Source organism: Mycteria americana, chromosome 1, assembly GCF_035582795.1.
Source record: "Mycteria americana isolate JAX WOST 10 ecotype Jacksonville Zoo and Gardens chromosome 1, USCA_MyAme_1.0, whole genome shotgun sequence".
Lineage (NCBI taxonomy): Eukaryota > Metazoa > Chordata > Aves > Ciconiiformes > Ciconiidae > Mycteria > Mycteria americana.
Genome location: NC_134365.1, coordinates 197,695,859 through 197,721,272, shown reverse-complemented (window position 1 = coordinate 197,721,272; position 25,414 = coordinate 197,695,859). Strand labels below are relative to the sequence as shown.

The 25,414-nt window shown below is 38.0% G+C and overlaps 1 protein-coding gene across 6 annotated transcripts in view; it reads left to right on the top strand.

Moving 5' to 3' along the window:
* Nucleotides 1-25,414, top strand: part of FRY (FRY microtubule binding protein) — a 207,821-nt gene that overhangs the window by 112,305 nt on the left and 70,102 nt on the right. For 5 of the 6 annotated variants that reach the window (XM_075490798.1, XM_075490797.1, XM_075490796.1 and 2 more), the window contains 16 exons: nucleotides 1,061-1,316; nucleotides 2,428-2,610; nucleotides 3,495-3,581; nucleotides 5,350-5,609; nucleotides 5,924-6,113; nucleotides 6,878-7,002; nucleotides 7,192-7,249; nucleotides 10,578-10,669; nucleotides 12,686-12,858; nucleotides 14,869-15,029; nucleotides 15,881-15,991; nucleotides 18,021-18,175; nucleotides 20,224-20,323; nucleotides 20,650-20,821; nucleotides 22,603-22,859; nucleotides 25,131-25,277. In XM_075490798.1, coding sequence (XP_075346913.1) covers nucleotides 1,061-1,316; nucleotides 2,428-2,610; nucleotides 3,495-3,581; nucleotides 5,350-5,609; nucleotides 5,924-6,113; nucleotides 6,878-7,002; nucleotides 7,192-7,249; nucleotides 10,578-10,669; nucleotides 12,686-12,858; nucleotides 14,869-15,029; nucleotides 15,881-15,991; nucleotides 18,021-18,175; nucleotides 20,224-20,323; nucleotides 20,650-20,821; nucleotides 22,603-22,859; nucleotides 25,131-25,277 — 2,527 coding nt within the window. Of the gene's footprint in view, nucleotides 1-1,060; nucleotides 1,317-2,427; nucleotides 2,611-3,494; nucleotides 3,582-5,349; nucleotides 5,610-5,923; nucleotides 6,114-6,877; nucleotides 7,003-7,191; nucleotides 7,250-10,577; nucleotides 10,670-12,685; nucleotides 12,859-14,844; nucleotides 15,030-15,880; nucleotides 15,992-18,020; nucleotides 18,176-20,223; nucleotides 20,324-20,649; nucleotides 20,822-22,602; nucleotides 22,860-25,130; nucleotides 25,278-25,414 lie in introns of all 6 variants that reach the window. The other variant, XM_075490793.1, reaches the window with a different exon arrangement.

The following is a 25,414-nucleotide window of genomic DNA, read 5'->3' as shown; positions in this document are numbered from 1 at the left end:
GCATCTCATCATACACTTCCAACTGAATGGAATTTGGTTCCACTCCATTTGGCTGTTTAGGACTTTTTTTCCTAGCTTTCTGTCCATTTCTTTATAATGCATCCTCATTTTCAACTATGTAGACTAAATGTAAATAAAATACTTTGAAAGTGAGTTCTAACACACTACAGAAAATTACAGTCTCCTGGGTAATAAAAACAAAGTACATCATAAAGGCAATGAACCAAAAATTGCAGAACACACTGATCTGAATATACTTTATTCTGCCAAGCTACCAACACACAAGTGGTTTGATAATTTTTGTGTCAAAAGAAAGTATATAGAATTTTTATGTTTAAAAGAACTTCAACATGATGCAAATACAGAAGGAAATAAAATTTTAAAATGGGATCTACAATTGCACCGTCTTTCAGAAAGACTTTGGGGGTGTCTGATGTGTTTTTAAAAGTATGGAAAGTCCTGAGGCTGTTTTTCCCATTTCCCTATCCTAAGTTGTTTAAAACATGAAGCAGCTTTTTAATTCAAATGCTTCTTTTTTTTTCTTCTGAAGATTTGCTTTCAATAATTGTGATTTGCTTCTTGGCTAAAGATTCATTTTAACTGTTAGGCAGCTGAGGTGTTGTGATTCCTTTATTTTTATATTGAAAGTAAGCAAATAAATACATAAATTGTGAAATTATGTATTAACCTGTAAGCCTTTTTTTACCATAACTAAATAGAAGTTATTTTATAAATGAGTAAATCAAAAGCATACTTGGTTCAGGGAGACAGCAAAGTTGCCAAATTACGTGCTTTAAAGATACTATCTTTTAGGAGTGGAACAAAGACTTCTTTTGGATCCATTCATATGTTCAGGCACTGTTGTGGCAAGAATTACGGTATAAAAACAGGTTAAAGATGTTAATTGTGGTCAGTAATAATGAAACCCTGATAGCATCATTGAAATTTACATTGTCATTGGGAATTTTCCGTCAGTGTTAAGTTACGGAGAAACATATGCTCCTTACCACAATAAACACTCCTTAGATTTTTATTACCTGACATTTACTTTTACTTACAGGCTGTCTATCCATATGGATGATGAACTTCGACACATTGCACAGAATTCTCTTCAGGGTCTACTTGTTGACTTCGTTGACTGGCGGGAGGATGTACTCTTTGGTTTTACTAATTTTCTGCTACGTGAAGTGAATGATATGCATCATACCCTTCTTGATACTTCACTGAAGCTGCTGCTACAGTTGCTTACACAATGGAAGCTTGTAATACACACTCCAGGGAAAGCTTCTGAACAGGCAAAAACCAGATCTGCAGAGGTATGAAATCAAAAGATCTGCGTCCTAACATTTATACTAATTGAAGGCAGAAATTATGTTCGTTGGTATTGCTGTGGTTTATGTATTTTGTATTTACTCACCTGAGAAGAATTCACTACGTAAGATTTTTTAAGGTAATTAGTTCAGCTGTCTTTTGAGGACAGCTATGTCCTTGTGTAACACAGCAGATGTTGTTGTTGAGCAACATAAGAGAATGCATGTCAAACTGAAATACGCACATCAACAAAAGCACATAAAGTGAAATATGTGTATGTAGATGTGGCAGAAGGACATTTTCCCAGGACTGAAACTGATTGATAATGCTAGTGGGAACACTGAGAAGAGTGACGTGGATCTTCCCTTCCCATAGCCATTTCATTTGGTTGATTCAGATATATCAGAGAACCCGATTGTTTCTACAGCCTGCTGTCTCCATGTGTTACAAACATTCCTGGGAACTGAACAGCTTTGCTCGTGCTCCTCCCATCTGCACTGTCCCACAGATAATTTCACTATGAGAGATGATTTTCAGCCTTCTTATCTCCTAACCCAATCACATTGGAAATTTTTTTCCTTTGGGCAAGCATGATGCCTGCTTTATATCGCAGAGGACCATTAATTAATAGGTAATAATAGTATTACAAAAAATGTAGAAAAGGGAAAGCCTCGTATATTTTTCAGTAAATATTGTTACCCTTTACTGATGGGCTGAGGTTCTAGAGGCCACCTACCAGGATAAGGTGTTGCCTGTGACAGGATCAAAGAAGGACCTGAGGACCTGCTATCTGGAGTAGAAAAAGTGTGAAGTCTTCACAGTCTGACTTACCCATTCATTTTTTTAGTGGAGGATGGAACAAAGCAGGTAGTTCAATTGCAAACTAGAGGGAGGGGGTTGGCCAAAGGACTCTGCTCATATATTGGTTTTGTGGAGCAAAGTAACTTAAAGCAACAAAACTTGGTTGTTTGAGGGAATGCTGTCAGTCTCCTACTTCAGCATTTACATGGCCTATGCATTTTGTTTCTTTATATGTCCTTGTTAAATAGAATATTTCTTGGAGACCTGGTTTTCAAACACCATCACTCCATTTTCCTCCCTTGCACTGTTCTACAGTTGATACCAAATGGATCCAGCCACAGGATACAATCTGAAAGAAGCCCCTATTCTAATGTACTACATGCAGTCGAAGGATTTGCACTGGTTCTCCTATGTAGTTTCCAGGTTGCTACACGTAAACTAGCTGTTTTAATACTCAGAGAGATCCGTGCTTTATTCCTGGCCCTTGGCCAAGCAGAGGTATGATTTTCCTTTTCTGGAACTTTGAATTGAAATTTTCCAAAGATAAAGCTCAAAACTGCTATCACGGTTGCTTTTAACATAATTGCTGCAGTTTAGCAGGTATGCACTTAGTTTATAAAAAAGCATTTGGTTTGAGCTTACCATTTCTATTTGCATTAACACTGCAAACCTTTCTGTATACTCAACAATGTAACATTAATAATGTGCCCTGTACAAGAAGTTGAAGGGAAACTTGTACAGCAACTTAATATTTTCTCTTGGCATGATGTGAATATAAAAGACACTGTAAAACCTTTTTTTACTGCATGGATAATTTTTGTATTGTCAGGATTATAAATTTGTATTGGAAATGAAACTCATTCTTGTAGCATACCATTTTGTAAAAAAACACAGTATAAGACACATTTAAGATTATTCACATACATTTTCCTTGTATAGTAAAGACCTCCAAGTCTTTTTTATGGATATAGAAATATGAGGAGTCATGTGTGTTGGCGGTCACAGCTCAGTGAGCCATCTAAATGCCTAAGAACACAAATATGTGTGTTCATGGCAAAGGAATGCTTTAATAAACAGTAAGCTAATTTTTCAGTCTTTTGATACCAGCTATCCAAAGTCATTTGAGATTTTCTGATACGTGCTTTTGTTCGGTAAACAGTGAGCTATAGCCACAAATTAACTTCATTGCAACCACAGCCTGGACTTGGTTCTGAGATTAATATGAAAAAGACAAAATGCACCCATTGTTACCAATGAATTTTTTTAGCCATTTTAGATTCATGTCATAATTTTTAGGTGGTTCTATTTCATGTACGAGAAAAATAAGAAGGGAAATAATTTGGTCAGGAGAACAGTTAACTTGTGTTCTCTGTGTTATGCAGGATGATGACAGGCCTATGATTGATGTCATGGATCAATTGAGTTCTTCTATTCTTGAAAGTTTTATTCATGTGGCTGTTTCAGATTCAGTAAGTACTACTTTACTGTTACTGCTAGTGTTTACATAGTGCATGGACATAACAAATATCAGACATGAAATACTAAAAATAAAGCTGCTAGAAATGAAGAAATCATACAGCTTTAAGGCTCCAGCCATCTCCCCAAAAGCTCCAAGGCTCCACAATGTCCCAGACAATCTGTTCTGGGAAAATAATCATACTATGGATATAGAAGATATTACATATAGAAAAAAAATATAACAAAATTTATAATCAAAACTACCTAGATTCTAGACCTGTGACCTGCATCCAAAAGAGCCATTGAGAAAGTCTTATTGCCAGCACCACCTAATGCTTGGGGTGCTTGGAAGTAACTTACAGCTATCATCCGTTCCAGAAGGGCATAAACTTTAGCTCCCTTGTGTGCTCAGAAGTGGCCCTGCCTGCAAACCTAAGGCTAAGCTCTAGAGTAATTCACAGCTGGCGTGAATCTCTGCTTTCGCTCTCTCATGGGCTTGATGTGTCTAACCTGCCACCAGAGGAAGCAGAGGTGCAGTAAGTGTTTTGAATGAAAAAGTATCAGCAGAAGAACTGATACCCAGGGCAACTTGTTTTGCATACTATCTTAGAGATTAGTGCCCTTGTCCAGAGAGCAGAAACTATCAGTTTTGGGCACTTTTCAGCCTGATTAAGTTTAAAACAACAATCGATCCTTGCCACATGAGTGCCCTTTCCTGGGGTAGGACATAGAACTGGTGGTGAAGTCGCGCCACTGTGCAGCTGAAAACAGGAAAGTTGAGGGATCAGAAACTGAGCAAGCAAGAGACATTCTGACTCTGTAACCAAGGAATTAGGAAATTCAGCTGAAATAACAGTACCTGGGTTTGGGTGTTGCAGTTTCTATAGGCAAAGGTTTGGATTTCGTGCTTGAATTCTATGCATTAGTAATATAGCAAAGCAAATGTGTTGCTTGTGTACCTGGTTTCTGACAAGTACAGCAGGGAGTGGTAATTTAGTGATTACTTTTGTAACAGTGGATGCAGGATGCAGGCAACTGTTACATCCTATTTGAGGTCTGATAAGTGAATAATAAGGATGCCAAAATACATGTGGTTTAAGTTTTCATTCCACAAAGTTGTTTTCTTAAGACAAAATTTAAATTACAGTAGAGAAATGGTTTGTTGATATGAGAACCCTACTTGCCACTGAAGGTAGCAGGATTTAAAGTGGATTAAAACTGCTTAAGTGCCTTCTTCAGGCTCTTAATCCCTTACACGCATATTCAAATGCCCTGATGAATTCTGAAGAATATTTATTAATAGCATTGGTATTTATTACATTGTCATAGCATGTCAGAGTCTTAATCTTGGGCTAAGGCTCTGTCCGGCTGTTCAGACAATGAACATAAGGGCAGTCTATATCTATTACAGACTGCAGCATCATATAAGAGACAGTGGATGGGTGCAGGCAGCAAGGAGAATAGAAAGTAACAAGGAGATTATATTGGTCAGCATAATCATTAGTTATCGTAGAGTTTAAGGGCAAGTTCTTGTGCCTATCACAGTAAATAGGAGCTTTAAGGAATAACCAGAGGGAAAATAATGAGGTAGCTCTTATCAGCATTTGAAAAAAGCTCCTCCTGAGTGAAAGGGCAATGTGATGGGAAGCATAAAAGTGTTGGTCTAAAAAATCCAACAGAATTTGGCCACGGAGCTTGAAAATAAAGACAAGTACTGAGGGGGACCATGGCGTGGAATAAATGACTGTCACTGTGATTTTTTATCTTTTCCCTCCGTAGACAACAATCCCATTAACACACAGCGTGGATTTGCAGTGGCTGGTGGAGTGGAATGCCGTCCTAGTAAATAGCCATTATGATGTGAAAAGTCCTTCCCATGTCTGGATATTTGCACAGTCCGTTAAAGACCCATGGGTTCTCTGCCTCTTCAGTTTTCTTAGGCAGGAGAATTTACCAAAACATTGTCCTACAGCTCTCAGCTATGCTTGGCCATATGCTTTCACGAGGCTACAGCTCATAATGCCTCTTGTGGATCCAAAGTAAGTGGCAATATTAATTTAACTTTCATTTTTATGGGTTGTGTGATTTTAATACAAGCTTTTTTTAGTCTCATGTTTCAGTATCAGTCTGTAAGGCCTGCAAGGTGCTACCCAGACATTCAGTATTGACTTTCATAATTCCAGTTTGTAAGGTGGAAAACTCTAGTTTTCTACCCTCATTGATTTTTCCCATCTATCATGTCATGTTGAATTGCAGCTGGTGGATACGTAGCATGTTCCCTTTTAAAATATTTTAAAATACTGTGTAATTAAGGCTGGGAAATTATTTTAATAATTTTATTTTTAAATTCTAGTATTCCTGTTAATGCAAAGAAAACAAGTACAGCAAGCAGTGGAGACAACTATGTTACTTTGTGGAGAAACTATCTTATTCTCTGTTTTGGAGTAGCAAAGCCCAGTATTATGAGCCCAGGACACTTGCGTGCTTCAACACCAGAGATCATGGCTACCACTCCCGACGGAACAGTGAACTATGATAATAAGGTGATGCATCCTGTTTCAAACAAATTATTAATTTAGGAGAGTTTTAAACTGCATCTGCATGCAAAATCATACCCTGATGAAAGTATTTCAGTTAGGGGAATATTTTAATATACACAAACTGCTTAAGGCACATAATTAACAATTAAAACATCTGTATAATCTGTATCGACATATGTCAATAAATATTTGGCAAAAGCCATGGCGTTTTCAAAATACTACTTTTTTTTCACATTCTGGGTGACATATATTCCAAATATAGAATTTCTGGACATATATGTTAAAGTTAACTTTAGTTTGTCACCCCCTTTCTTTCCTTGTAGAGCACTTCAAAATTTATAACTTTATTAAGCAATAAGGCAGATTTCTGAATAAACATTGTATGCCTGTCAGACATGAAGGTATATTATATGAAATACAGTTTCGAGTAGTAGCAACCTGAGAGGAACAGTAGCTCCACAAATCCAATTACTGGAATATTTTAATGAAACAACGAATTAAGTAAATAATTACAATAATCTGAATGAAAGCAAAGAGATTTCCCAGATATATTTATGTGTGAGGCCTTATTGAGATGATTGTGATGTAGCGGACATCCAGTTAGACTGGTGTATTGATATCCATAATAGCAAAATCATTTCAGCACATTTTTAAACTATGTATTGATTCTTGGACAATCTTTTTTTTTTTTGTAAAAAAAAAATTGTATTTACTTAATATTGATAATCCTGACAATTAAATGTCAATAATTTCTTAATATATTCTAGGCTATTGGAACTCCATCTGTTGGAGTCTTACTAAAGCAGCTAGTGCCTTTGATGAGACTTGAAAGCATAGAAATAACAGAATCACTTGTACTAGGATTTGGAAGAACAAATTCCCTTGTTTTCAGGTACTTCCCCACTTATTGTATTCTCAGTTATTTGCCTCTAATCCAAATGCAGTATTTTTTGTTATAATTTAAATATACTCAAATTTTTATTTGCACTTTAGACATTTGGGTTTATGTATTGAATAAAATATTGATGCTTTTCAGAGGAGACTAGATTTTGTTTACAAATATTTTTTTTTTTTAATTTAGGGAATTAGTAGAAGAACTTCACCCACTAATGAAAGAAGCCCTAGAAAGAAGACCAGAGGTTTGTTGCAGAAATTAAATGTACTAATTTGTTTAAACTGCGAATTTAATTTAAAAGTAGTAATTCTGTCTCTTTGAAATACAAATATATTCTTTTGTACTAAGTAACAAGCTCTGTGTGCAACAAGAATTTTATTAATTGTGTATAAGAACATAACTTAAAATAATTCCATTAAAACCTAGTTTAATTTAAATTCTATCAGTGATACAAAATGTACAATATCAAAATCCATTCTGAGGAAAAATTTCCAGTCAAATATGGAACCTCCTCATATGGAACTCAGATGTACTGGAAATCCACTTTCAACATCTGGAAAAAATACCTTGTAACACAACTGGGCTACAAGCACATTTTGCAGCAGTGTTCAAATGTGCTTTTTATTTGCAGGGTAGGCAGGGTCATCAATTTCAACTTCAGCTGACTACATTTTTTCATTCTAAACACAACAGGTTAACTGACAAATTCATCAGTGTTTTCACCTTCATTATAGTACTCTCTTTTGTTATAATAGAAAGTAGTGCTAGAAGGGATCTCAACAGATCATCCGATCCGTCCAGGGGAGGATGAACTAGTCTTGTGTCATTTCTGACAGATGTTGTCTAAACTGTTCTGAAAAACCTCTGGTGATAGACTCTGTAAGCCTCAGTAAGCAGTTTAGTCATAGGATGTGTCTATGCGGCTAAATGGGAAAGCCATGGGGAGAGCTTCAGTACTGGACCCGAGTTGCTGTTCTGCTCATTTTTCTGTCCCTGGCTCAGTTTTGGACCATTCCAGCTGGCTCCAAGATAGAACTCTAAGATGGCTCTGGAGGTAGCTCATTCCCAGGAGCAAGCCCCAGAAGACACCAAGCCACTAGACACAGTCCTCCAAACTACCCCAGCTGCTTTTGCTCTGATATGCTTCCCCTCATCCCCTACCTCCCTGTTTGCAGCAGCCTATGGACTAAGTTGCAAAACCCCTGCTGTGGCTGCAGCACAGCCCTCAGGTTAGAGCAGTCAGTTTGTGATAAGAAAACACGCAGTGATAATGCCTTGGGCCAGAGAAGCATGGCATGAGTTCCACTAGGCAACATGGACATAGCCAGCCTTCTTGAGGTCTTCTGGAGCAGTGTGAATATGAAGCAGCCTGTGCTACTTGACTTTAGGGCCACGAACAGTCCCTGTCCCTGTTTCCCAATGTAGACACACCCATTCTGTCCATGCAGCTCTGCTGAGAAGTCTGTACAGCTGCGTACAGAAGGCAATGTTATTGCATTAATACTGTCCTCTACCCAGGCTTGTTTACCTGGTTCTCAAGCAATTTCAAACTATGCGTTCACTACTCTGTCCTCCGCAGCAGTTTCAATAAGGTATCGTCATGGTGACCTGGTGTGCTGTCCCCGTCTGCCAAGTGTTTGGTGCAGGAGCCACGCAGAGAATGGTGGTCTGGAAGAAGTTAAATCATTAATAGGTGAACAGAGGCTCTCAGCTATGCCCAATATGGAAATAAAAAAAATTAATTCACTTGGCAGGCACTTCATTCATGTTGAGTTTTATGTGGACAATTCTTAGTAATTCTGTGTCTGGCAAATGTCCACTACCATTTCCATTCTGTTTGCTTCACACCTCAATTCACTTGTGTGCCTTCCATCCCTATGAAGTCATTGATTTGAAGGTCACTTGTTTTGATACTGGGCAGAAGTGGATTAATACACATTAGTGCAGCCACGTGTCTCTGCATTTTTGACTGTGCACCACTGAAGACAACTTAGACTTGAAAGGCCTCTTCTGGAGACATACATCTCCAGTCTAACCTCAGGAAAGGAATCACAAGAATGCAGAGGTTTACAGTATGCTGTAAGAGCAAATTTAGCACATGGAAATGTCAGTAGAGGAATATGAGAACAAGAGACTGCAATGTTAATTCCTTTATTGCTCCTGATATGAAGAACTGGGCCACCTTCCTGCAAGCAGCGCCACCAGTAAACCCAGGAGTGACTGTATGGGTCGTGTAGCTGTAGAGAACATGGCAGGCCTCCATGTCAGCAGGCAGGTATCCAACACATCAGAAATAACGTCCTTGAATTGACATATGCTATGACTAGAAAGAGAGTTACCAGCATGGCCAAGAACTGCAGGGGTAAACCAAAATGGACATTACACAAGATCCACCATGTGGGCACTGGCACAGAGCTTGCCAGATCGCCTCCAACACTGTTGCAGGACGCAGCTGTGCCTGTTAAATACTGTGTTACAATGAACCTGCTTTTTTCTCTACACGTGCTTCCTGGAACCTTTAAGGTGTAAAGGGAGGAAAACAGGGCTCTGAACAGGACAAATCAAATGGCATGATGATTTGAATAAAACCTTTGGCTAGGATGCTGCAGACTGCCAGTTCTGGGTCAGAATACAGGGAGAGTATCATTTCCTTCTCCCACACATCTGCTGCTGGCCATCAGCAGAGCCAGAGTACTAGATGAGATAAGCCTTTGATCTGACTCAGTATTGCCATTCTTACGTTCTGAAGAGGAAAATCTGAGCTTTCTCTGAGCTTTTCTTGTTCTGGCAGCAAATTTCTTTGAGTGCAATAGCAGCTTTTTGACCTCCTCACATTTTTTGCTTAGTGGAGATGCAGGATACAAAGAAACAAGTCAATTTAGCCCTTCAGCAAAGAACAGGCCTTGTTGCATTCACATCTTTCAAGGCAAGATAGAAGGACAGCTTTCTAGAAGACAATGAGATACAATGAACCAGTTAACAACAGTGCAGTCCTATTCTGTGGGAGGAGTGTGTTAACTGTCTGTACAACCACTGCAGTCAACACATCCAAGAGTGTACTACAGCGGTGTCTTGAATATGGGTGATCATGTAGCTGCAGCATTACCAAGTTCAAGAATGGCTAATCACTAAAATATTTTCCTGGGGTCTGAATAGCTGTTCTGCATTTTACAATGCTTCCAGCACCCAAACTAGATGGTGTTAAGCTAACACGAATATCCCTGCTACCTGAAGATAGTGTGGTTTTTGGCACAGGAACCTTAAATATTAATTAACTTTTATCCAGTATTTCATTATTTCATTTCCGCATTTTCAATGAGGACTAAGGTAGCTGTTAACAGTTTGTTCAAGAATAGTTACAAAGACAAAAATTTGATCATATTTAGTTCTGTGTTGATGTATAAGTACAGTGTTATGATGAAATATCCAAAAGCAGTAAAGTTCCTTCATGAAGAAAATGCTTGAACTGGATTTCTTAAATCTCAGTACTGTGCTGACATTTCTGAAGTTACTAGTTTTTAATGTATGCACCTATGCACATAAAAAAATGGTTGTTTTTTTTAAATTCCAAGAACAAGAAACGTCGAGAACGCCGAGATCTACTAAGACTACAGTTACTGCGAATTTTTGAACTACTTGCTGATGCTGGTGTTATAAGTGACAGGTAGGACTATCACTCATCATAAATATTGATCTTTAAGTAAAATAATTTTCAGCGTTCACAACACTGAGTTTATGTCAGTATGTTCTTTGAAGAATTGTGTAATCTATCAGATATGGAGAGATTTTCACAGAATCACAGAATCGTATAGGTTGGAAAGACCTTTAAGATCATCGAGTCCAACCATAAACCTAACACTGCCAAGACCACCACTACACCATGTCCCTAAGCACCTCATCCAAACGTCCTTTAAATACCTCCAGGGATGGCAACTCAACCACTCCCCTGGGCAGCCTGTTCCAATGCTTGATAACCCTTTCAGTGAAGAAAAATTTCCTAATATCCAACCTAAACCTCCCTTGGCGCAACTTAAGGCCATTTCCTCTTGTCCTATCACTTGTTACCTGGGAGAAGAGACCAACCCCCACCTCTCTACAACCTCCTTTCAGGTAGTTGTAGAGAGCGATAAGGTCTCCCATCAGCCTCCGCTTCTCCAGGCTAAACAGTCCCAGCTCCCTCAGCTGCTCCTCATAAGACTTGTGCTCCAGACCCTTCACCAGCTTCGTTGCCCTTCTCTGGACACACTCCAGCACCTCAATATCCCTCTTGTAGTGGGGGGCCCAAAACTGAACACAGTATTCGAGGTGCGGCCTCACCAGTGCCGAGTACAGGGGCACGATCACTTCCCTAGTCCTGCTGGCCACGCTATTTCTGATACAAGCCAGGATGCCATTGGCTTTCTTGGCCACCTGGGCACACTGCTGGCTCATACTCAGCCGGCTGTCAACCAACACCCCCAGGTCCTTTTCTGCTGGGCAGCTTTCCAGCCACTCTTCCCCAAGCCTGTAGCGTTGCATGGGGTTGCTGTGGCCCAAGCGCAGGACCTGGCACTTGGCCTTGTTAAACCTCATACAATTGACCTCGGCCCACCGATCCAGCCTGTCCAGGTCCCTCTGCAGAGCCTGCCTACCCTCAAGCAGATCAACACTCCCGCCCAACTTGGTGTCATCTGCAAACTTGCTGAGGGTGCACTCGATCCCTTCATCCAGATCATTGATAAAGATGTTAAACAGAACTGGCCCCAACACAGAGCCCTGGGGAACACCGCTTGTGACCGGCCGCCAACTGGAGTAAACTCCATTCACCGCCACTCTTTGGGCCCGGCCATCCAGCCAGTTCTTTACCCAGCGAAGAGTACACCCGTCCAAGCCATGAGCAGCCAGTTTCTCCAGGAGAATGCTGTGGGAAACCGTGTCAAAGGCTTTACTGAAGTCTAGGTAGACAACATCCACGGCCTTTCCCTCATCCACTAGGCGGGTCACCTTGTCATAGAAGGAGATCAGGTTGGTCAAGCAGGACCTGCCTTTCCTGAACCCATGCTGGCTGGGCTTGATCCCTTGGTTATTCTCTACATGGTGTGTGATAGCACTCAGGATGATCTGCTCCATTAGCTTCCCCAGCACCGAGGTCAGGCCTGTAGTTCCCCGGGTCCTCCTTCCGGCCCTTCTTGAAGATGGGTGTCACATTAGCTAATCTCCAGTCAGCAGGGACTTCCCCAGTTAGCCAGGACTGCTGGTAAATGATGGAAAGGGGCTTGGTGATCTCTTCTGCCAGCTCCTTCAGCACTCTCGGGTGGATCTCATCAGGCCCCATGGACTTGTGAGTGTCTAAGTGGTGCAGCAGGTCACTCACCATTTCCCCCTGGATTATGGGGGCTCCATTCTGGTCCCCGTCCCTATCTTCCAACTCCAGGGGCTGGGTACCCAGAGAACAGTCGGCCCTGCTATTAAAGACTGAGGCAAAGAAGGCATTAAGTACCTCAGCCTTTTCCTCATCCTTGGTCACTGTGTTCCCTCCCCCGTCTACTAGGGGCTGGATATTCTCCTTAGCTCTCCTTTTGCTGCTAATGTATTTGAAGAAGTGTTTTTTGTTGTCTTTAATTTTTATGCATTTCTTCAGAAAGCTGTAGTATAACTACACTGTTACTCTGTATTAATGTACAACTTTCCTTTATACTAGTACAAATGGAGCCTTAGAAAGAGATACGTTAGCCCTTGGAGCCTTGTTCTTAGAGTATGTTGATCTGACTCGCATGCTTCTGGAGGCTGAAAATGATAAAGAAGTCGAAATCCTTAAGGATATGAGAGCACACTTCAGTGCAATGATTGCCAACTTGATTCAATGTGTTCCAGGTATGGTGCTAAATTATCCCAACATACTATGAAATTGCATTTAATATATTGGAAAAGTAATTTTTTATTTCTTTTTTCCTGTGCTTTTTTCACTGCTTGTGAATTGTCATATAACGAATGTAAAGGGGAATGTGCAAAAAATGTGTTCAAAAGTCTATTAAGAGTCAAATAAAAAACCAGTAAAACTTGTTGAAGCTTGTAGTATTATATATAAGAATCATCTTTTTAACAGCTCAGCAAAGAAATTGTCTGTGACCTCTAGGGGCTCCAGATTTCTTTGACGTAAGGCCTTATTTGCTTCCCTTTGACTTTATTGCCAGACTCTTCATAAACTCAGGCCTTGAAAAATATAGGTAGGTGCAGAAAATATACAATATTAAATGTAGTGAAAAACTTGCCTGAGGTGTTGAGACTGTATCCCAGGTTACTTGACTCCAGTTGTATAGCAAAGATTTCTCCAACTGATTTCATGCTTTTTATATATTGCAAGATCACTTCAGAAATGTAATGTAATTCCATTAGGAAAAAAAAAAAAGAAAAAAGAAAAAGTCTGCTTTAAAGTCTGTGTAATTACTGGAAGATAAAATCTGGAGATTACTCAGTCTATGTAAATCTGCTGTCTCCAGATCATTTATGACAGGACATAACAGCATCGGTAGCAACAAATAAGAAGGAATTCAAAAGAGTACAGTAAGGGAATAAATAATGAACAAATGTTTTTATATAAGTTCCCAGTGTGCAAATTTTGTCAAAGTCATATAGTTGCTTTCGGCTGTAAGACACATAAAAGTATATAATAGTTGAACAAGATAAGGAAAAAATGGCATCCCTGCTATTCTCATTTAAGACAGTAAAAAAATTCCCTTTGAACTTAGTGGTGTCAAGTTCTTAGCTGCTGTTAACAAACAAAATACTGAATTTCTTTCCTTTATTTCTTTTCTGAATGATGCTCATTAGCAATACATAATTTCTTTAGTAGTTACTTTGCCAGGTGTACTTTCAAAGGCCTTCCTCTTTGCATTTATTCTCACATTCTGCAAGGCACGTGACAAAGGACTGCATGTTGTATGAATTTGCCACAATGAAACAGCCATGTTGTATGTTTTGAGAGAATGCAAGAATAACTGCTGCATTTCAATAATTCAGTATGTAATTCTATAAAGAGACGTATTTTCTGCTAAAAAGACAGCTTTAAAATATATCAATAACTAACAAAGCTGTAACATTTAACTCCTAGCAAACAAATGTTTATTGTGTCAACATCTATCATCTTTAGCCACTGTTCATATTGATTTGCATTAGTATTGTCTAGTTAGACTTTGTTGGCTTTCAGCACAGTTTACAGACAAAAAATAATTGGCCAGTAGCAGTTTGCCCATCTCTTTAATAAAACGTAGTACTGCCTCTGCCATCATGTTTTGCTTTGCAGAATTAAAACTATTGTTTAAAAGATTTCTCTTTTTTTTCTCCACATGGTTAAAAATTCATAGATATTTTTCATTTGCTCAGGTAATTTAGCTGTTCAGAAAATATACTACATCTTTGTCATAAACAAGCAGGCACCAAGTTTCTTCTATTTCTTGTCCCTACCTATTACTGTATTAGAATAAGACATATGTATGTTTGGGCTTGCATTTAAAGGATTGGAAAAAACAAGTAAATATTTACCATTAAAGGAATGCAAGAGGCAGTGAAAAGCGTGATTCTATAATTAGTTTCTTGCTGTTTCTAAAGAGAGTATAGGTACATGTTGTATAAATGTATACAAACACATACATGTTTGTATAAATACACATTAATTCAGAACTGAAGATTCTTAGAAATAAGGTGCATCTTATTAATTACATTAGATTTTTTAAAAGAGCTTAGATACTTTGGAGTAAGTGTATACTGAACGTTTAAGAAAAATTCCCTGTTTGTAGAAATTTGAAATTCATGGTGTCATCTCTGCCACATGAATGTGTATTTAACACTAACAAATCACAGCTATTTCTATTTCTGTTCACTTAGTTCACCACAGGAGATTTCTCTTCCCTCAGCAGAGCCTGAGGCATCACCTGTTCATCTTATTCAGCCAGTGGGCAGGACCTTTCAGTATTATGTTCACACCACTGGACCGTTACAGTGATAGAAATCATCAGATTACAAGATACCAGTATTGTGCATTAAAGGTATTAAAGTTTTACTGTCAAAATCAGTAATAGCAATTTTCCAGTCAAAATACAAGTAATTGTGGGGTTTATTTCCTTTTATTTCACAGAAATTCGAATCGGCATACTTGATGCAAACTTGTATACTCATATGTATATGTACAGTCGTATCATAGAATATAGCAGTGTGAGCCACTGAAGTTATGCCTTTTTTTCTTTGTAGACACTTTCAAGGCTAATTATTTTCAAAACCAGAATACATTTTAAAATTTTACATAGCTGTTCATTAACAGGTTATCAGATTCAGTGAGAGGATATTAGGCTCTGAAATTAGATGTAGTACCAATTCAGTATCACATGCACATCTCAGGACTGTCTCCCACACTTGCCTGGAGACATGCTCAATAATAATAAAATACTTTTGTGGCAAAACCAGTTGCAACTCACCCACAAAGTAAGCTGGGAAAATAATAGCTTATATACTTATATAAGCTGCATCACTTGGTATACAACAATTTTAATTTTTTCAGAAAGATTATTAAAAAATATTTTAAAATCTGTGTATTTTAATTGTTTTTGTAGCTTGATTTGTAAAGATTGGGTAAAATGACAAAACGTATCTTGAAGAATGGGGAAACTGGGCTGTAATATTCCTGCCAAAACGCTTAAACTCAGCATTATCTTGAAATCCAGTAACATCTATAGCAACCTAATCATTGAATTCTAGCAAAATCAGCTGTTACCATTTTCAGCATAGTTCTCTCAAAAGTCAAAACAAGTGGCAGTCCTGGTAGCCTGGACCTGGGCTCGAACCATTCTGAAAGGTTCATTCATGTTACTTCTTTGTGTAACTAAAGCTTCTTGTGTTTTAGGCCATGTCAGCTGTGCTCTGCTGTGGACCTGTATTTGATAATGTTGGTCTTTCCCCTGACGGATATCTTTACAAATGGCTTGATAACATTCTGGCTTGTCAAGATTTACGTGTAAGTACTCACCAAAATGCATCACAGATGAATAATTTTAATCTCTGTACTGGGTGAGTAAAGAGTTTGTGACTGTAAGAACTGTGACTGTATACATTCTATTTTGAGCAGGAAACAATAGCTTTATGCAAGCTTCTAATACAAAAGTGTAATTAATTTAAAAGCATTTAAACAGTAAAAGAATTATTATTTCTGAAAATATAATGTAGCTAAATAATAAGCTAAAAAATTGCCTTATGGCTCAGTGTTGCTTGCAACAGAAATTTAGGCTTTTCATCTGATAAAGAAAGGTTAAAAATGTCACGAGCTCAAAAATATTTGTATTTCTATTTGGAGTGCTTCCACCCACCTGCTTCAAGTTCCTGTGGAATAAGAATGTAAAATTCCTTCCTGCTTGGTAACATAGATGCTGGTGAAACAAATCTGAGTGAAAGTGAGTGGGTAGATCTTCCAAAGAAGTCAAGAGGATAAATGATTCAGGAGAGGAAAGAAAGAAACTTTTTTTTAAAGAACACATAATAGATTGTTCTTGCAATTTTCTCTCCCAGTTCTGGGAAGATGGGTTTCTCTGTCAACTTCATAACTACCCAGTCATATTTCTATATTTATAGCTTATTGGACTATCTCTTTGATTAAGGAGCAGTAGAATGGTGATTTACGTCAAGTGGAGAGAGAGAACAATGATCTTTCCCTTTGTGGTATCTTGCACTTTGACCTGCTGTTCTCCCTAAAAGTCTCATACCAGCACAGGTGTCTGTGATTGCTAAAAAAGTGCAGACAGGAAAGCCTAAAGGCTTGTGGAGCAGCTAGAGGATACATGCTGTAGAAATGGTAATTGATTAGGAAAAAAAAGGTTAGACAAATTGGAAGAACGAAGGGATAGCTACAGAGAAAATCTTTCCAAAATTACATAGGATTTTGGAATGTTGGTAGGGATGGAGCTATAAAGATATGTGTAAGTGATATGTATAATTGAAATTCTTACGGATGTGGGAAGGAAACACACAGAACAAGAGAAAGGAAAAGATACATTTTTCCTCCTGACATGTTTTCATTATCATCAACAAATAATATATCACCATGTCAAACTGATTATTAGTATATACCACTCATAAAGTAACTGGGGACAAAAATTACCTTTTTTTAACTTTTCCCTTTGAAATTCAAAATTTGGATATGATAGGTGAAATTTGTTTCCACTAAGCTAATCACTATAATTCATGATTAATCATGGTAATGAAGGACTGTAACTAAACTGCATTGCCTATACAACTAGTTCAGATTTAGATGAAAAGGATCCTACCTGGTCGATTAACATTGAACATCATTCGCAGTCTTTACAAGTAGTTACCTACACGTGGTGACGGAATATTAACAGGCATTAGTGTTTGGTGTTCCAGTGTTATCCTCTACTGAAGGATCACAAAGGCACAGTCCAAGCCTTAGTTGTGATGCGTTTGTAGCAGTGGTGGTACCAGGATTAAGTGATACAAGGTCTGTAGGGAAAGCTGTTAGATTGCTTGATGTAGCTGAATTAAACATACAAGTTTTCATACCCCCAGGCTTGCAAAAGGTATTTTTCTTTGTCTGCCTTGCTTCTGCATTAGTCAAAAGGATAAACATGAAAGTGTCTCACTTTATGAAACTCACATGAAGTAGGAAATAAACATTTAACAAATCAGTTAACCAGTACAAATGGAAATTGCCCAAGGACACCTATCAAGTGTCTTAGATTTTCCAAAGATTCTGCTTTTTTCTATGCTTAATTTTGGAAACCTCCTTTGAAAATTTATTTCATTTATGTAGTCTTCATACATATCATTTTCTTTCAAATGAGGAGTATTGAAAACTGAGTCACATTTCAACTCTGCTATCCCTAAAATAAATTTATGATAAATTTTCTGATTTCTTTTTACTTATTTTGAATACTGCATTTTCCCCTTGTTTTGCCTATGTCACTCTAAGAGTTGTAGAGAATGAACATATTTGATCTTACCAATCATGTTTTGACATGTATTTATTCACTCAGGTTCATCAGCTTGGCTGTGAAGTTGTAGTCCTGTTGCTAGAACTGAATCCTGATCAAGTCAATCTCTTCAACTGGGCTATAGATCGATGTTATACTGGATCATACCAGCTTGCCTCTGGATGTTTCAAAGCCATTGCAACTGTGTGTGGAAGCAGGTATCAATTAATATATTAATCTACACTTTCAAATGTAAAGAAAAATGCAGGTTCAGCTTGTGTTGTAAAGAACTGTTAGTCACACTCTTACATTATATCCTCTTAAACAACTCTTGGGGACTGTATCACTTTATTTCCATGTTTCTGAAAACAAAGTGATGTGCTTGGTAGAAGATGCTCTTACTATATGTATATTTGAAATCTGTGGCATTTTTATGCTATTTTGCTCAGGAAGATACAAAATAACCACAGCACTTTGATTTGAACATAGGACATAAATCTAGTTTAAAAATATTTGGTGTCATTTTTCATTTACTTTATAAGGAAAAACGGTTTAAATGTTATTAGCTTGAAAGTAATTATTTTGTTCTTCTTCTAACTGGCTTTCATTTGATTTGGTTACCTGTTCCTTTTCTGTAGACTGGTATCATCACTGCTGCTAACACTAAGCAAGAACAAGCTACATGAAGACACAAATACAAATACTGCTTTTGTGTCAGGCCTTCAGAAATTTTTTTTTTTTATCTTTTCAAGACAAAAGTTATAGAGAAATTTAATGGTAGCCTAAAAAAAGAAGATAATTTGTACCTCATTACAATCTGAAAATTTTAGTCTTGACAAAAAATAATTTGGCAAGATATGTGATCAGCATAGTTCAACAGAGAAATGCTTGGGATATAGCAAATCAAAGCAAGTCAAGTATTTTAGAATTTATCTGTAAAAACATTTTGTTCTTACAGGAACAACTAGACTATAGACTGCATTATACTGAGATTTAAAAAATATGAATGGAATTTTGTGTTTGCAAATTCAGTTATTTTAAGAGGGTTTTTTGTTTAATGAACACAAAAACATACCAGGTTTTCAGCCAGTCTTTTTTCCTTGGATTGTGTTACCAATGCCATTGTGTCCTAAAAATTAATCTTTCATATACCTACAGTAAAAATTGAGAGTATGATCTGCATGATTTACTTCGAAGGGAAAGCCTGATTTCTATCAAGTTGGGGACTTTTATTAATATTTGAAAGCTATTAACAGTTTTTCCTCTGTTGTCTATCAACATGTATAGAGAGGCCACTGCTTAAACTACTTGTAAAATGAGCAGTGATGTATCTCAGTGCTGATGTCTGTCTTTCTACAAAGAAGCCACTTCCCTTAACTTCTTTTTTATTATTATTTTTTAAACTTAGTGGAAGGGCAAAGAGACAGGTATAGAGGGTGCATTGCAGCTAGTATTTGGAATTACCAAGAATGTCCCATGCCACACATGTATTTGCCATATTTTTTAACACTAATATATCCAAATAGGCATTCTGCAGCCATCCAGGAGCACAGTAGCTCACATCTAGGATGATAAATTAATGGTTCACAATTGAATCAGGTGCATTTACAAATCATCATGAAAAAGCGGAAACTTTAGTGAAAATCCAAATATTGTGACATGGGAATTGCTTTTCTAGCAATATTCTCATTAGGTTAACACTTTAATATGTTTACCCTTACAATTAATGTTGACTTTATAGATAGTGGACTTTTTGAAGCAGTTCCTCGTGTCTACTCCTTGAAAACAATTTTGATAGAACTGTCTAACATCTGGGAATGTTCATGTCAGAGACAGCACCCTTTCTCCAAAGGGACTGATTTAATTGCAGCTTGGCTTAAGAAGAAGTACTTTATCCCTGGAAATTTTCATGCTACCCATCTTCTCTCATGGGTGTTGGCCTGTTCTATAAACAGTTTATGTTATAAATTGAAATTAATTGACAGTCATAGACACAGGTATTGCATTTCTCACTATTGGTAACTCGGTGCGTTCCTAAGCATTAGTCTAAGGTAATTATAAATAATCCCTTCTTTCTTCCCATTCACCAGATGGCCCTTTGATCAAGCAGCGTGTATTCATGAAAACTCCCTTTCCCATATTCTGGTGGTAGAACAGAGAAAAGAAAGATGACATTCTCTTTGGACCATATTATAGAGTAAATCAGAGTGAATATAATCTGCATTCCTCACCAATGTTCACAAAAATGTACTGTTTATTCTTCTAGGAACTATCCGTTTGATATAGTGACACTTTTAAACTTGGTGCTGTTCAAGGCATCTGACACCAACAGAGAGATTTATGAAATTTCCATGCAACTTATGCAGGCATGTATCAGCTACTTTTTTTTAAAACAACCAAATGCATGTGTCCTCCTACTTTTGGGGTTTTTTTGTGAACTTATAAAGTACTGTTTATTTGCTTTTTAGTTTTGTTTTGAAAATAAACAATTAGGTTTGTCTTGGCTATAAATACTTATGGGAATATTTATATAAAAATTAATGGTAAAATATTAGTTATGGTGTCTTTCAAATTTGGAGAGTGTACTTCGAAGCATATAGCTCATTCTCTGATATCTAAACTTGAAATGCTGACGTTTCCTGAATTAATGAATTTTTATTGTCTCATTACATCATTTTTTTCTCTTTCATAGATCCTTGAATCAAAGCTTTTTGTTTATTCAAAAAAGGTAGCTGAGCAAAGACCAGGCAGTATCTTGTATGGTACACATGGTCCATTGCCACCTCTTTACAGTGTCTCACTTGCCCTTCTTTCATATGAACTAGCAAGGATGTATCCTGAACTTACCCTTCCACTTTTTTCAGGTACCTGTATCTGACTTATTATCTACTTTACATTTTTGTACAAATGGTAGAGTGTTAAGACATTTCCACCTGTGAACAGCAATTCTGTTTATAAATTTAGCTTGACCTGGTTTTATTCTGGTTCAGGCCAAATCAGATTTAGGAATGCAATATATATTTCCTAGAGGTACTTAAACAAAGTACAGAGTAGCTATTTAAAAACCTTGATTGGGGATTCTGTGCCGCTTGTGTCATCTTAGGGTAACTTTGAAATTGCAAGGGCCCTGGATAAGTTAAAGTGACATTGGCAAACTCTACTATAATGGGTTCTCGTGTTAAGCGCAGTGATTCTTCTTATACATGCATTTATGTAGATGATACTTGTGAGGATAGAATTCTTCCTTTTATATAAACATGACTTTAACTTTGGAAAGATTGATTGCATGTGTCCAGTTTTACCAATGATTCAAATCACTCATTCTGAGTGATCTCTACCTTCTGTTATTTGCCACATCTGCAAGTCATTGGTATCATTTTAATTTTATCAGAAATACATTTTGTCAGGGTTACTGAGAAAACTGCTAAAGAATCAGACCTGCAGGAGCACCATTCAGAATATGCTCACTCTGAGACCATTCCTGGGAACAATTATGTTCTGAGACCTATCTGTCTGGTTTAATCCATCTAATGTGTTGCTCTAGTTTTTAAATAACAGAATGCAATGTCTGTAATCATGGGAATTCTTACTGGCTCTTAAAAACCCTTTATGTTGTTTTTACTCAGTCTGTAGGGGCTGGAGGAAGGGTAAAGGAACAATACATCATCCATTTCTTAGCATCCAAGATACCATGAGTTATAAATAACTGGTGTAGGGAAATTCTGATGGCTCATTTATCTTAAAAAAAACAAATGTTCATTATTACTGTTACCATCTATTCATGTTGCTGTAGTGGCTATGTAATTTAAAAGAACTCAGATATACAGTCCAAATCAGAGCCCCTTTTTATACATCTAGAATCATAAGGAGAGAGAACAGTGTATGTCTTGAAGATTTTTAAAAACCAGGCAGTGAGGAAAGAAAGGAAATGTTAACTGCACTGATTTTACAGAAGAATTCTGGTAAAGAGAGCTAATGTGGTTCACCTTGGCAGCAAGTCTGCCACTGTATTTCTTATCCCAGATTTTCCAAATCCCTTTCCCTTAGAGTGCCAGTTCTTTTTTTATAAACTATATAAAGTGCTGTATACAGCACTCCTGGACTGGCAGCCGACTATGAATTTTACAGGCCTCCCCACAGGAAATAAGACTTCTAATATATGCAAGGTGGTTTTGTAAACTCAGCATAATAAGTGCCTTAAGATTTAACCTATAGCTTAGAAACGTGGAGGCTGATGGGGCAGTTGTAATTCTGCAGAACACTTTTGTATGTTTATCGTAATTCTCCAAAAGCTCTTGAAATTCTAGAATAACAGCCAGTAACTGAATTATCCTTTTTCCTCTTTATTGACATCCATTTCACTTAATACATAATACAGCACAGTAACAAGGGATAACTTTCTCTTTTTAAGCTCAGACTATGTTAGGTATTTTAGACAGAATACCTGACCAATTGCTTGCTATTATTGACCATTAAATTAATGTTTCTCTTCAGGAAGCTCAAGTACATGCTTTTGTATGCTTGTGGTTTGCCAGGTAAAAACCATCAGGCAGTCTAAAACATGTCAGAAATCTGATTTAAACCGTGTATTTAAGGTTTCCTTCATAAACTAACATGTTGTCCTTTTCAACTTTTACTATTTTAGAGGTAAGCCAGCGATTTCCAACAACACATCCAAATGGAAGACAGATCATGCTTACCTATCTGCTACCATGGCTTCATAATATTGAACTTGTAGACAACAGACTGCTCCTCCCTGGTTCAAGCCCTACTACTCCAGAAGATGAACTGAAGGACAAGGATGGGGAAATAACAGTCACAAGTGGACTAAAAGGCAATGGCTGGGGCTCTCCTGAGGCCACTTCACTGGTTCTTAATAATCTCATGTATATGACAGCCAAGGTAAAAAAGCAAAACAAACAAAAAACCCGACCTGTAAAACAATTTCCGAAATATTCAAATTTATGTTTCTTAAGCAAAAGGTACTTAGGTTTCTTCCCTCCGATACCAGAAATTTTGCACTGGAACAGTCTGTATTAATCAGACACAACCTTCTTTTTGAAGAAATTCCTTCACTTTTTCTTTCAAGGACAATGCTAAAACTGTTCTCTTTCAAAACATGAACAAAGAAAAGTGTTTTACCCTTTTTAAAAAAAACCTTAATAGTGAGAGCATTGATTAGTTATAGAGGAACTAAGTTCAGTTCCCTCCTGTATCACCTCCTGGGTTAATGTCTAAGGCAGCAGATGAAAGTTTATTTGGGGGTGAGAATGAGCACCTGGAATTTGTCCTACTGAAGCTATTGTACTTTCTAGGAAACACTTAAATATTCTTTCAGAGAGAGAAAAGGAAAAAAATAGTATAAATTTCTAAGGTGCTAGTTAAAGCATTATTTTGTAAAAGGGAAGGTATTTACATACCAGGTCCTGATAAAGGACCAGGGATTCTTTCTTTCCGATTACTTTTTCCTGTACAATGCCTAAGCAGCTGGTGGAGAAGGTACTGGGAATCCATCTTTTCCTTCTCTTTGCTGAGTTGAAGGCTGCTATACTAGTGTGCCATGCCTGCTCTGGCACTGCTTTTGCCAGATTCAGTACATATGTCTAAACTGCTAAATACATAAACCTCAGGAAATAATGCCTGGTACCTATGTCATATGGGACAGAGTGGTTCACATTTCCTATCCTGCTCAGGGTTAATCCTCTCTCAAGCAGAATGTCTGTATCCACGCTACATAGCAGTTGATTCTGGATCTTGCCTCATGTTGAGGCCCTGTAAGTAAAACATAATTATTATTTTGTGTGCATTTTGTCATATGAGCATGTCTGAAGTAATGTGGGGGCTGTGCTTCAGCCCACCAGAACGGTTTTTTTGATACTTGTTACATATCCAGGGCAGTCAACAGTGTGCCCTGGCAGCCAAAGGGCCATCTGTGTCCTGGGGTGCATCAAGCACAGCATCGCTAGCCAGTCAAGGGAGGTGATTATCCCACTCTGCGCTGCACTGGTGCGGCCCCACCTCAAGTAAGGTGTGCAGTTTTGGGTGCCTCAATATAAGGACATGGAACTATTAGAGTGTGTGCAGAGGAGGGCGACCAAGATGGTGAAAGGTCTCGAGGGCAAGACTTATGAGGAGCGGCTGAGGTCACTTGGCTTGTTCAGCTTGGAGAAGAGAAGGCTGAGGGGTGACCTCATCACTGAGGGGTGACCTCATCGCAGTCTACAACTTCCTCAAGGGGGGCAGCGGAGAGGGAGATGCTGATCTCCTCTCTCTGGTGACCAGCGACAGGACACAAGGGAATGGAGTGAAGCTGCATCAGGGGAAGTTCAGATTGGATGTTAGGAAAAGGTTCTTCACTGAGAGGGTGGTCAGTCACTAGAACAGACTCCCCAGGGAAGAGGTCAGGGCACCAAGCCTGTCAGAGTTCAAGGAGCATCTGGACGATGCTCTTAGTCATATGATTTAGACAGTCCTGCGAGGAGCAGGGAGTTGGACTTGATGACCCTTATGGGTCCCTTCCAACTTGAGATATTCTATGATTCTATGATACTGGCTCGTGAATTATCTGATGGTACGGAGTCTCTAGGATATTGTTAGAGGAATTTTATGGGTTGAAAACACATGTGATGCAGTCTCACCTTTACTGCCTATCAGCAGCAGTCCTTGGAGCAAGCTGCTTCCAAAACCACACAAAGTTGTTGTTCCAGAGTGAACAAGTATGGTTTCTTCAAACCATATTGATTGACCTGGCTTCAAGGCTGTATGTGTGATAAAGGGACTGGCACCTGCAAGTGCCAGTGCAGATGACAGTAGATGTAGATACCAGTGACAGTGTAATGTAGCTAATATGTATTAAATAATTTTCAGTAGAATAGCATGACCTGGAGATTGCCAGTCCTCTCCTAGCAGAATGTCAGTCTGTGCAGTGGTTAAAACCACTTTTTTTTTTTTTTTTTTTGGTGATTTATGTCCTTCTGTGGATCTGAACCTAAATACTTTTAAATAGAATTTATGCTCTGAAGTCTGTCAGGTAGCTTTTGAAAATACTGTTTTGTCACTTTTTACAGCATTTTACTGTTGGTTTTGCATGAGAAAATGCAAAGAAAATGCATGAGAGCATGCCTTAGTTTGGAGGTCTGCCTATTTCAAATGTACGCCTATGATCTTTTGCAGTATGGAGATGAAATTCCCGGACCAGAGATGGAAAATGTCTGGAATGCTTTGGCCAACAATGAAAAATGGAGTAACAACCTTAGGATAACACTGCAGTTTCTCATTAGTTTGTGTGGTGTTAGCAGTGATACCATCCTTTTACCTTATGTAAGTGTTTGCACTTTATTTTATTTACTATTGGTTGCACAGGTTTTAACGAAGAAAACAGCTATCTCCTGCAGAAAATGAATTTCTGTTTCAAAAATAAGAAGTACCAACATATTCCCTAGCACACTGTACAAAAT